The 12,505-nt window shown below is 40.7% G+C and overlaps 3 protein-coding genes across 7 annotated transcripts in view; 1 reads left to right on the plus strand and 2 right to left on the minus strand.

The window, feature by feature from the left end:
• LOC116417111 (uncharacterized protein ZSWIM9) overlaps nt 1-163 on the minus strand; it is a 1,249-nt gene extending 1,086 nt beyond the window's left edge. Inside the window, exon 1 of the mRNA XM_031928353.1 lies at nt 65-163. The gene's annotated coding sequence lies outside the window, so the exon portion shown is untranslated. The remainder of the gene's footprint in view (nt 1-64) is intronic.
• The window catches only part of LOC100114882 (ammonium transporter Rh type A), a 27,268-nt gene extending 18,532 nt beyond the window's left edge, over nt 1-8,736 (plus strand). For 2 of the 4 annotated variants that reach the window (XM_008219142.4, XM_031928350.1), the window contains exons 3-11: nt 2,035-2,109; nt 4,275-4,461; nt 5,082-5,232; nt 5,637-5,784; nt 6,003-6,221; nt 6,734-6,816; nt 7,294-7,437; nt 7,625-7,796; nt 8,097-8,582. In XM_008219142.4, the coding sequence (XP_008217364.1) occupies nt 2,035-2,109; nt 4,275-4,461; nt 5,082-5,232; nt 5,637-5,784; nt 6,003-6,221; nt 6,734-6,816; nt 7,294-7,437; nt 7,625-7,796; nt 8,097-8,263 (1,346 nt within the window). In that variant the 3' untranslated portion in view covers nt 8,264-8,582. Of the gene's footprint in view, nt 1-2,034; nt 2,110-4,274; nt 4,462-5,081; nt 5,233-5,636; nt 5,785-6,002; nt 6,222-6,733; nt 6,817-7,293; nt 7,438-7,624; nt 7,797-8,096 lie in introns of all 4 variants that reach the window. The other 2 variants (XM_008219141.4, XM_031928352.2) reach the window with 2 other exon arrangements.
• Nucleotides 8,386-12,500, minus strand: LOC100114185 (signal recognition particle receptor subunit alpha homolog). Of its 2 annotated transcripts, XM_008219146.4 has the most exons (8): nt 12,121-12,500; nt 11,029-11,398; nt 10,614-10,655; nt 10,318-10,465; nt 10,103-10,241; nt 9,384-10,029; nt 8,992-9,302; nt 8,386-8,918 (listed from the first exon to the last, which is right to left on the minus strand). In XM_008219146.4, the coding sequence occupies exons 1-8, from the start codon at nt 12,235-12,237 to the stop codon at nt 8,793-8,795; spliced, it is 1,899 nt and encodes a 632-aa protein (XP_008217368.1). In that variant the 5' UTR covers nt 12,238-12,500; the 3' UTR covers nt 8,386-8,792. The 2 variants fall into 2 exon arrangements, with proteins under 2 accessions (XP_008217368.1, XP_003425102.1); XM_003425054.5 differs by lacking the exon at nt 10,614-10,655.
• Between the last annotated feature and the right edge of the window lie 5 nt (nt 12,501-12,505).

Raw genomic sequence — 12,505 nt, forward strand, 5'->3', positions numbered from 1 at the left:
AAAATTGATTCCAAATTCAATTATTAAATCGACATAATAAAATAAAACGTATCTCACTTCATACCCTTCATGATTTGTGTGCTCTAAATTGAGTTCTGTAACAACGTAGAATCGTCCACCCTTGCCTTCAAACTTAATAAAGCTCTCACAATTTCTTTTTAACGTTCTATAAAAATCAATGAGATCTTTAATAATCATCTTTCGCTCACAATTCTTGCCAAGAATCTCGTATATTTGCGAAATAACCTCAAAAATTAATACGACGCTATTCCAGAAAACTGGATCAAGAGTTGTCGTGTCCAGGTCGTACTGAGCACTGTGATTGTCCACAGAGACGCACTAACGCAAATGTCGTAAAATGTCGTGAAATAAGTATACTCACACAGTAACCCTTCCGACGTATGTACTTATTACCACCTACCACCACCGGTCGTATCGGCTCCGTATATATATATTTAGCTTATTACTACTAGATTCGATGGAACAACTCATCGGCTTCATCGGAGGTAAGTACTTATGCGCTGACCACGTCACAAATTGACACATACGTCTGCTCCGGCTCATAGTTCAAAGAAAAATTGACAGGTCGGGTTAGGGTCGCTACACTGTGGGGAGCTCCCTCGGTATAGATATATAGATTATCACACGGAGACTTATATTAAATGAAGCTTATCATACTTAATTACTTATCCAGACAACCAGTGCAAACTTGGAGCAGATTAGAAAATCCTTGCAATCAAAGCGCGATTTCTTACATTCACGTAAAAATTGGAGTCACGTAAGAATTAGAGTCACGTAAAATTTGCAGTCACGTAAAAAATTGGAGCCGCTCAATAAAATATTTTCTTATTTTACGTGACTCGAAGCTTTACGTGTCTGTAAGAAAAATTACGGGACTCGGAGCTTTTACGTGACTCCAAGGGCTTTCCCGGAAAATTTACGTGACTGCAAGAATTTGGCTGAAAAGCCCCCCTTACAGTCACGTAGAGTCACGCAATTATGTGGATCTTGGTGCGAATAACGGCGTCCATTAAAAAATTCGCATGAGCCTGGATGTGAAAATATGAACGAAAACAGTTTAAAAATCAGAATCATCTAGGTTACATATTTCTAGGTAACATAGGAAGTGGCAGTGTCATATTTTAGTTGTCTAGTAGCCTTTTTACAATTCAAAGAGCATTGTATAATGATAGACTTAAACTTACTGACTCGGATACTGAACTTTTCTTTAAATTCACCTCTCAAACCTCACCGGGGCGACTTTGGGCACAGAGACACAGTATATCTTCAAACTCTTTATTCTTTTAATTGAACTTCTCACTGACATTTAAAAAAAAACTAAATAATATTCACACACTTTATTACTACTTCAAATAGGGTTAGGGGTAATACTACACACTCTTGGTAATGATTAATTTTTACTAAAATTTCTTGCTAGTTATATTACATATATATTATCTGTTATCAAGGTTTCCACATTTCATTTTAAACACCTTAAACATTTCTACCAGGGTTATGAGTTATGACTGTTTTGAGGGTTATGAATTTAAAGCGCGGTTCTGATCTCGTTGCCTAGGCAACCAACCAGCAACCAATCAAAATCACGTATTAAATGCTTCACAACAAAGGCCATCATTTTTTTAAGAGAGAGAGGAGGAACTTCATATCATGTGAACGTTAATCATGAGATATTTCATCAAAAAACATGTATCATTATGTAGTGCCATTATGTACGTATCGATATCACTTTGAAAATGCAGCGCGATAAATTCAATGCAAAAACTATACCCAATACACATAGTCTACCAAAATAACATCGCGCAATAATTCGCTGCGGTAAGGTACAGATACACACACACGCCATCCAGTCAGAATTATCCGCTGCATAGAGATGCGCGTTTAAATAGAAACGATGCATTTACCGAGTGCGCAGTATCTAAATAAGCGGGAGATTCGCTACTGCGATACTGCATTACAAACGATGCACAAAATAGGCAGTTTCGCAATGATTTATAATGCCGAACATCTTTCAAGTTTCAGCGTATTCGCCAACAAACAGTTGGCTCCCGGATGACAAGAAAGACGATGATTCTCCGCCGCTGTATCCGAGTACGTATATTTAGCTTTATTTAATTGATTCACTATCACCATACATATATATGAGCAAATCATATGTAGACAAAAGTTATTACGTGCCAGTTACCAACTACCGATAAACAGTCTATTTTGCGCTCAAGGTAACTAGCACCTGGCTGAGCAAATATTTTTTTTCTCCAGCTTTTAATAGATTTGTTATTGCAGCTTATCTCGGGCATTTTTGATTTGCCTTTTCGAAGAATTATGATCAATATTTATATAAAAACAATTCTAAAAGCTTTTCTAATAAACAACAAATGCACGCGCGCAATAGATATTTTCGGCAAACGATATAAAAAGGATCCATCTCCCGAAAAGCTCGCGCACAAAGCGCGCCGATTTCTCAATAGCTCGCCGGTTCGAATAAAAGAATTGCAAATAGCCAATTTCGCTGCTCAAAGCCTACACGTAAATAGATGCATTCACCGCGAGATACGCCGAAATTTTCAGTCTCCCGAGTGTCGCTTACCGAGAAAGATACTTATAATCAGCGGAAAGTAAAAGAAAAAGTAACTTACAACGCTGCAGTAATATGAACAGGACGACGCGACTGGCGCACGCGATAACTTTGTTATTCATCGAGGGTTTCTTGCTCTGCGGCTTTCTGGCCGCTTTCGATTATGCTAAGCTACACGCGAATGAAGTCAGCAGCAATGAATTGCCGGTCACGTTCGCACGTAAGTCTTTACCCGCAGCCGCAAGCTCTGTATGTGTGTATGTACCGCAAGCTCGACTTGCGAGAGAAGAATGGACTTGAATTGTACGCGTCGCGGTAGTTTAGGAGAATCGTCGGTGTGCGAGGTGCATTAAAAATTTTTGTACTTTTTTCGGCTGCGATTTAGTGCGGTTCACTATATACTCTGCGGGAACATTATACATTGTTTATAATCCAATATAAGCTTTCTCAAGCCGTATGAGTATCGACCAAGAAATTTGAGCACACCGCGCTTACTAAAAAAAGATTCGAATTGACTTGTTGATTCCACTAAATAATAAAAATAAAGTGAGTACCATATTGCCGTGTAAATAATTAAAGATTTTTAGTATTTTATTAGTTTCGCCGTGTCTGCAGAGCGCATTAATTTACGCATTACTATATAATACACTGAACGAAAGCACACCGCAGATCGATGTAATCCAAGAAAGCACAGCAGTGCTACAGCGCGTAAATAGAGAAAGGCTCCGTCGTTAAAATTTATACCGCACACACGCCCACGCGCACACATACGGCTACATAAAAGAGGGCGAGACGAGAATCGAAAAATCTAATTCAGCCAAGTGAGGCGAACCTCTGAAAAAGCGAAGAAAAGCGCGAAACGAACCGTCCGGTACAGATATTGCCTCGGCGGCGTAGCTGTGGAATTGAAAATAAATTGCATCTCAATGCGATTTTCTTTTCAATGAGCCGTTAAGGACTACATCGAGCGAAATTAATTGAACGCGAGCGGGAATTTCAAATTCGCTCTCGCGAGACTTTTTAGCGCGTAATTTTGAAAACGCCGTGCAAGCTCCCTGTTTATTAGGACGTTGTTAATATTTTGCGAGGATGTATACAGGGCTACAAAGTTAGTTTAATTGTTTAAGTTTGATATTGCAAAACGGAGAGGGGCAAGAAAATTCTCGACGCAGCTTACGGGCTTCCGCGAACAATGCGTATAATAAAAGCAAGTTTATGCTACCGGAACCTGGAAGTCTAATAAAATCAAACTTTGCTATGCACTGTGAATTATGACGCTCGCAATCCTATACTTAGTATTAATTTTTTTAAACTCGACTGGCGGGAAATTCAAATTCTCGAGCAAACACAAGCATCCTTCCGCTATCAAAACAATCGCTCGCATCTTATGGTACTCACCTATATATGCCTGCAGGCTCTCTATATACACATAGGTCTATTGAGTATATATGATACTCTGTCGCGATCAAAGCGCGTCGAATACTGAAACTGCTGCCGGTTAGAAAGTTATCTACCCTCGAATAAAGCTATAATCCGGCTGCATAGTCCTCTCTCGCAACCAAGTTGAATTTCGCGCCGTTAATTAGTGATATCCCTCTATAACTATTATAATATCCGCTTTTGACTGCAAAGCGACGATGGTCGAGGGAGAGAATTTTCCAGCTCTCGAAATGCTTTCCAGTGTACCAGGACGTGCATGTGATGATATGGATCGGTTTCGGATTTCTCATGACTTTCCTCCGGAGGTATGGCCAAAGTGCTGTGGGTCTGACTTTCCTCGTCGGGGCGATACTCGTCCAGGTCGCCATGCTCTGCGAGGGAGTATTCAATATCGGGAAGAACGGAAAGGCGCCTCTCTCACTGAAATCGTGAGTATAAATCCAAAAATGTGAAGAAACGGCATATGACTCCACGAGAGGGAAAGGCATTCCAGTGGAGTGTCTAAAAATATAGTTCTAGCGCGTAGAAAGGAAATCAGGGGAAGAAAGAAGAAAGTATATACGCACAGGCTGAGAGACAAAGGGGCGACGAGCGGAGACAAGCAGAAATCCAGGGGTATCAACAAGTCGCCGCGACTTGCTTTTCCCTCAGGAATCTCCCCGCGCGTTTCGTACACGTCTGTCAACGCGACGATATATCTGATGTATATGCACACTTGTTTCCAACTACTATTGCTCTTAGCGATTTTACATTAATTTTCGACGCGACGTATTCGATTCGAGAATTCATTTTTTCTCCGCAAAAAAATCCTGCAGACATTATTATTATTCAGGAAACTCCGCCAAAGCACACACATCCGAAACACAGCTCCTCTCGATCCTACTGTGTGCATACGAGCATGAAGCCCTTCACCGCTGAATTATTTCCCGTGTAACCAGCCCAGGCCCATTATCATAGATACAGCATTATAAGTACCCTCGCGCGCGCAGGCTTTAATATAGCGGGCTGTAGCGTACATATACATGCATGTTTATGTGTTTGTGTACAGACTGCTGAGCGCCGACGTGGCTGTGGCGGCACCTCTGATATCGATGGGTGCGTTGCTCGGCAAAACGACGTACATGCAGCTAATCGTCATGGGCATCATCGAGCTCATCGTCTACACCGCCAACAAGTACATTGGAGAGAACCATTTCGTGGTAGGTTGATGTTTGCGGGATTCGCTGGCGAAAATTTACTCGATGATTCGTGCGAATGGCCAGAGCGAGATTGCTAAATTGTGTGGTCGGGCTTTAATTTTTCTCAAATAGCTCCTTCAAAGTAATTATGATGAAGTTATATGTCGAGATTAAACTAAGTGCCGCACTTTTGAAAATATCCGCATGAAATTTATTTTTACGACTCTACTCCAATTCAATTTCAATTGAAGCAATTTTCGATGTGCATGTATATGACTTTTTCGTTTGATTGAACGTTTAACTGAAGCTAGTTGTACCAACGATTTTTATTGCCGTATCAATAACAATAAGCGATGCGTATGTTTGAAATGCAATTACAATAAATGCAAGCGTGGAAATTCAAATTACAATGAATCATTATTCAGGTAGTCGACGCCGGCGACAGTATGTACGTCCACGCGTTTGGCGCCTATTTCGGCCTGGCCGTCAGTTTCGTCTTCGGAATGAAAGAAAAGCCTAAGGAACACAGCCTCGAGGGTTCCTCCTACGAGTCCGATATTTTTGCGATGATCGGTCAGTATTTTAACTCATTATCAGCAGTTATACCAAGCCTTTTTTAAGTTGGTTCGAAAGTCATTTTTAAAAATTAAATGTATGCCCCAGACGAAACAAAAATTGGATTTTAACAGAGAATATTTAGCAATCATAGCACGAAATTTGAATTTTTAATTGACTATCGCAGCCCATGAAAGATAATAACAACGTATGAATTTAATGAAAATAAATCGCAGGAACGGTATTCCTCTGGCTGTTCTGGCCGTCGTTCAACAGCGCAGCTTTAAAGGGCGACGAACAGCGTCGGGCGATCATCAACACGCTTCTGTCGATCGCCGCGAGCTGCGTCATCTCCTTTGCCGTATCTGCTTTCGTTTCGAAGCAGAGCAAGTTTAACATGGTTCACGTGCAGAACTCAACTTTGGCCGGTGGTGTTGCGATCGGAACCGCTGCTGGTGAGTTTACACTTTTGAACGAGAAAGAAACTGCTGTCGGAGCCAGTATTCGAAAAAAAAAATTTTCACAATCTACGAACTATAGATCTGCTATCGAAAAGTCACTCAAGTGTCGCAAAGCGTTACTCTCTGCCAACCGTCTTTATTATCAATGCGGATAGCGACATTTTGCTGTGCCGAAAATAAAAATGGCCTAAAAACGTCAAAGCCGATATCAATCAGACGCCCCAGTCAAAACTGTCAATGGCAGGTGATATTAAATCTATACTGCTTCGGATACGATTTTCCGGAGTGAATCTTAAAAGTGAAAAAGTCTGCTTTTATCTCGAACAATAGGAGATATTTAACTCGACTCTGTTCGCGTCGGTAGAAGCTTATTCAAAGTTAAATTGTGGTATTACAAACTTTCGCAGTTTAAAAATGCTCTTGCGTCAAAGACAGATTTTCTGGTATTACTCAAGCTGAACGCTGAAAGTGCGTTCAATTATTGAAAAAAATGAAACATTATACAGGAATGATGTGCGAACCCTTTGGCGCCCTTGCGATAGGCAGCGCCGCCGGTGCGATCAGTGTTCTCGGCTACAAGTATCTCACGGTAAGAAACTTTTCCTAACAATAAATCATACTCTTATTTAAAATTACACCTTTGTGCTTAATGCATGCAAATAGATTGCTATATAAAACGCGCTAAGGTCCAAACAAAGCTCGCGAAGTGTATGATATACATCGGGGCGACGGCTCAGAGGAAAGTTTTAACGGATTCATAAATTTTGATAAATGCTGAGTGCGGCGCGCGCGAGAGCGAAAGTTTTTAGCGCGCGGCGGTCTGCTGCCGAAATACACGGCTTAAAACAGCTTAAGCAAGTACAGTGCACCGGGAGCGACGCACTTGGATTTCTCCCAATTTAATACCCTGTATTACGGAAAACTTGCTCGCGCGCGAGAGCTTTTCGGAGCTTTTTAAAGAGTTCGCTCGATCGATGCTCGATTAATAAGTCACGATATCCGTTTTTGTTTCATTATGAGCGACAAGATGCCTTTTCGAAGTTTTGAATGATTGATTTATGCGCAGCCGCTGATTCAAAAACGACTGAGGATACACGATACGTGTGGAGTGCACAATTTGCACGGAATGCCGGCCGTGCTCGCCGGACTTTTCGGAGCTCTTCTCGCTGGCCTGGCTAACGAAGCCGATTATAATTACTCACTCTACGAGGTAACGGTTTATTTTTCGCTAATCAGTGCGAACACGCACAGTGAGTATTAATTTATAACGTCGAGTAAACTGATCGAAATTTTCAATGTAAAGCGAAGCGAGGAAAAAAATACCTTTAAAAGGGGCTCATATCGCCAATCTCACATGCAAACATCAATACAGTAACGGTCTAATTTGTGTTTCGCAGATATTTCCAGGCCGGATTCCAGGACTAGGTCCTAATCTCACGGAAATAAACGAGAATTACAGGCTCTCGCTAAAACCTGGGCCGAACCGCAGTGCCGGACAGCAGGCCGCATATCAATTATTGGCGCTGGCGGTCACAATAGGAGTCGCCATTGTTTCTGGATTAATAACGGGTAATCGTCGGTCAACTCTCTCTTTCTCTCTCTCCCCCTTTCTATGCATGCACGTCCGCTATTTGAATGAACGAGAAGCCGCGAATCATTTTCGTACGCGCTGATGGCAGCCGATGATATTTCCTCGCTAAGTGTCATTATTAACTAGATAAAGCTGTCTGTGCTTAAGTTGGATATGCCTGATGCCGACCAGCTTGGTCAATGTTTCCTCGTCCAATGATTGTCGATTCTTGTTTGCGAACTCGAATAGTAGTCCCCTTTTGTTCGTTTGTGACGTGATGAATTTTTATGTAATTTCAGGATTGATCCTGCGAATGCCAATATGCGGTTCCATCACGGAAGATCAAAAGTTTGATGACAGCGTTAACTGGGAGTTCGAGGACGAGAACGCGGTACACGATATTTCGTCCGCTAGCAAGGATGGCAATGGTCGCACTGCCGAACAACTTTCCATGGGCCACATCTAATCTAAGATTTTGAGTTTACGAATCGTATTTTAACCGAGACGAAGGATATTTTACACGCACAGAGTGAAAAATCCGAATTTTCTCGTATAAATAAGTGTAAAGTTGACAAAAATTGTACATTATTTGATGTAATCGATAAATATTTTTTAATATATATAGGATTTACTATAAAATTCTCTCTTAACTCTAGCTTTACAATAAATATGCTGTATAGTAAAACAACGGTGATTCAAATCAACACTTGATCAAGCTGCTCCAACTCCACGTAATAGTAGGGTAGTCGCTCAAGGATCGACTCCCGTTTCCCACGTCAATTGTACAAAAAAGTAACGCGATCCTCGAGAATCGACTTTTTTTCCTATGTAACATCAATTGATTTTCCATCATATATATATAATTCATTAAGTTCGACGAAGAAGACATTGAAAAATTGCTTATCGAACTTGTATAATAAATATATCAATGAAATTCAACAGCAATTCAATGAATTTTAGCCTAAATAGATTTATAATAGAAATAGGTAACGTGTTCACTTCATCAAAGCGTGGACCACAGCCTTTGCGTTCAGGGACTTTAAGTCCGTATAAGTCTGACCTGTGCCGACGAAAACGATCGGCTGGCCGGTGATGTACGTCATAGATATGGCTGCACCAACCTGTAAAATATTTCCTTGTTAACAATTCTGTCATCCCCGCATTACATTATTACTTATATGATAAACAAAGTACCTTGTCATCAATGGTATCAAATTTAGTGAGGACGATACCGTCGATGATGTGAGGATTGGTCGAGTTGCTGTAGTCGGCGAGAGCCTGATTGAATTTGACGAGTTGATCGACGGCTTCGTTACCGACGAGCGCCTCGCCTACGAACAATACAAGATCCGGCTCGTTGACCTTGATCAGTTTGGCGAGGGCGCGCATCAGCGGCTCGTTGTCCTGCATACGGCCGGCCGTGTCAACCAACACGACGTCAAAGCGCGAGTCCGTCGCGAAGCGAATTGCCTCCATCGCTATACCTGCTGCGTCCTTTCCGTATCCTAATAGAAAAAAAGTGATTTCTCATTAAGCACAACAAGAAAAATCATACCAGTAGGAAATCAACCTTATATCTTTATCACCTTTCTCATAGAGCTGCACCATCGTCATATTTCCGTGCTTCTCAGGCGGGTGAAGCGCGTTCAGGTGCTTCATATGAGTTCTTAACTGCTCTACAGCGCCAGCCCTGAAGGTATCGCAAGCAGCAATCAGTACTCTAAAGTTGTTCTCGATCAACCAGAAGCAGATCTTAGCCAAGTTAGTGGACTTTCCAACTCCATTGACACCACAGAAAGCCATAACGTAAGGCCTGCCGTTCTTTTTGGCCTCAAAGGCGTCACGCAGGATGTCGACGCGGCGCTTCGGCGACAGAATTTGTACTAGAGCGTCAGTTAACGACGCTTTCACGGTGTTGGCTACGCTGTCGAACGTACCAAGAACCTTGCCCTCAAGTTTAACGCAGATGGAGTCGCAGAGTTTTTGAGCGATCTCGGCAGCGACATTCTTCGAAATCAGGTGATCCTTGAGCTTCTCCAAAACTGGACGCATGTCCTCCTCTTTAAGAGCCTTATTTCCTACTAGATTTTTAAATATGGAGAACACACCACCAGATTTCTTTTGAGATTGAGTCTTGACTTGCTCGATTTCTGGCTCGTCAGAGTCGTCGTCTTCTTCGGAATCGCTTTCGACCTCAAGATCCCGAATCCCACCTTTCATTTGACCGATAATCTAGAAAATTTTTTTTGCAAATAAACAGTTGAACATTTCTAGATTAAAAACTTTGAATCTACATCAGTCTTACAGTCGTATCAGCCGCTACGTATTCCCCAGTGTCGTCTGGTTTATCTTTAGTACGTTCTAAATTAGCGAGATCCTTATTGGTTCCACCAAGTTCCCACACTCTGGGCTTCTTACCAGCTTTCTCTGGTTTTGGACTTTTCCTGCGCGATATTAAAGAATTTTAACATTACACTCTAATCACTTTATTAGAATATGTATTTGAAAAAATTAACTTACTGCTTGTCAGCCTTCTTTTTTGGACCAGAGGCCATTTTTTGAGCCAGTTTCAAGCGATTAGCAAGCAAAATGTCTTCATCCAGAACACCATTTTGAACAGTAGCAGGCTTAGGAGAGTCTGGTACTTTAGGCACTTCAATGGGTTTGTCTAAAAATGAAATAATTGCATTGTAATTTAATAAATTTGATGAATTTTATTTATGTGTAAAATAGTCAAAATAAAAATTAAGAAGTCACAGTTTTAGCGGAGAACATGCAAAATAATAATAAAGCAAAGTGTCTCACTATTGACTTACGTTGACCTTCATCAGCATCATTGGTCCCTCTCTTTTTTTTACCTAATAAGTGTAAAGCAAATAATTATAGCAAACTCCCATCTCCAAAAAGATCCCGCAGTCCCCAAAGCTTGTTTTATTTTAATAGAAAGTATTATATTTTATTAGCGTATAGTCTATACTGACACCAAATTTTTTTAATTTTATCCTACCAGAAACCAGAAATATTTTTTGATATTATTTCAAATGTTCAGTATAAACTACTTTAACCTTTTGCCAATTAAAGAACCAAATGCGCCCGCCGCCCCGCAAGCATATTGCACCAAAGCAAGATTATAAAAAAAAATTCAATTTGAAAATAAGGCAAAAGGTTAATTTTCTGATTGAACCCAACAATTTTCCGTTCAACCAATTAACTCAAGACCATGGTACTTACTTTGTTTTTTATTTTCTTTGTCATCTTTTCTTTCTATCATACTAGCAACAGTCTTCTTGGACTTGAAACTTTCATCAAAAGTCCTCATTTGTTTGGGAATTTTAGCCTGTGATTTTCCCCATTGTTCGGCCAGTACCAGCACTTGTTCATAGGTTTTCTTGAAGTCATAATTGAAAAACCATTTTGAATTCTGCAGCTCATTTTTGAAGCGATCTCTGAACTCCAAGTGAATATCATTTAGAAACTTGTCAACGTAGGATAACTGCAGTATCTTTTGATATGCCACCACAAAAACCAATTCAAATTCATTATCCAACTTGTACTGTAGCCGCAAGGAATCGTGTTCAAATACTTGGTTTCCTGTTCTTTCCTACAATACAAATATAAAATCAGTAACATATGGTTACAAATTCTACAATAGAATGGATGAATAATTTGTACAACAAATCACTTTTATCATTTTTAGAAATCATGAATTAGAAATTTGTAAAAATACAAGTTTGATCTTTATAGTCAAGAGCAATACGTTAAAAACAGATGATGAAATAATCTGAAGCAGGAAAAATGTTTAATTTGGTTCAATAACATTATTTTGGAGCACCTTATGGCTGAATTGTAGCCATATGGTTGAAAATCAAATTTTAAAACCCTGATGAAACTACAATTGAACTGAAAAAGTCAGCTAGTAAACTTTATCCACATAGCTAAGATTACAGGTGTCTCCCTAATCTCAACCTCTAATCAAATCAATCTAATCCAATCCTAAAACAAAAAAAAATGTTCCCTATGTATAAAACAACATATGCATAGAAACATCGATCCAAAAACATATCCAACAAATTATCAAAAATGCACAAACTCCAAAATAACAAACTTTGTTTACAAATGTCAACCCATGTGACAATCCCGTCCATATGGAATCTCGACGCGACTCCGAAATCCATACACGAATCCCCGTCAGTCTCGCCTCGCTCAAACAATAGCTCTCAATGACTTAGCAATAATTAGCGTTAATCTCATGCATCGGCGACGACCCAGTTGAGAAAAAAAATAGAACCAGGTAAGTAACATCTGCGACGAAATATCTCTCACCTGGAGGATGACACTCTTGATGAGGGCGTTCACGCTCGGGGTGAATATCTGGGCGGTGCTCTGGAAACACCAGAGGACGATGCCGCCCTTGCTGAAGATCGTGAAGAGGTCGAGCATCTTCGAGAGGGAGAGACGGGGAACGACGAGGAAAAAACTTCGTCGACGACGTCTGCGAGAAACCTAACCTAAAAACACACAGGTTGCGCGCACCACCAACCGCGACTCGGGAGTATACTGAAGTCTGAAACTGAATATATAATGTGTGTCACTTGTGTGTTATACACGTATATCTATACGTATGGCGAAAAAAGTGAGAGGAGCAGAAGCGCCACTGCATGATTCTTCTGCTCTGTCGAGGTTGTCGCGAGTCTCGTGAGAGGAAGGT

Source organism: Nasonia vitripennis (assembly GCF_009193385.2).
Source record: "Nasonia vitripennis strain AsymCx chromosome 4 unlocalized genomic scaffold, Nvit_psr_1.1 chr4_random0006, whole genome shotgun sequence".
NCBI lineage: Eukaryota > Metazoa > Arthropoda > Insecta > Hymenoptera > Pteromalidae > Nasonia > Nasonia vitripennis.

Coding starts and splice junctions, on each gene's coding strand:
- LOC100114185 (XM_008219146.4), bottom strand. CDS start 12,237: ATGCTCGACCTCTTCACGATCTTCAGCAAGGGCGGCATCGTCCTCTGG. Junction 10,030..10,102: donor ACGTAGCGGCTGATACGACT/GTAAGACTGATG, acceptor AAAATTTTCTAG/ATTATCGGTCAAATGAAAGG. Junction 9,303..9,383: donor GGTGCAGCTCTATGAGAAAG/GTGATAAAGATA, acceptor TTTTTCTATTAG/GATACGGAAAGGACGCAGCA.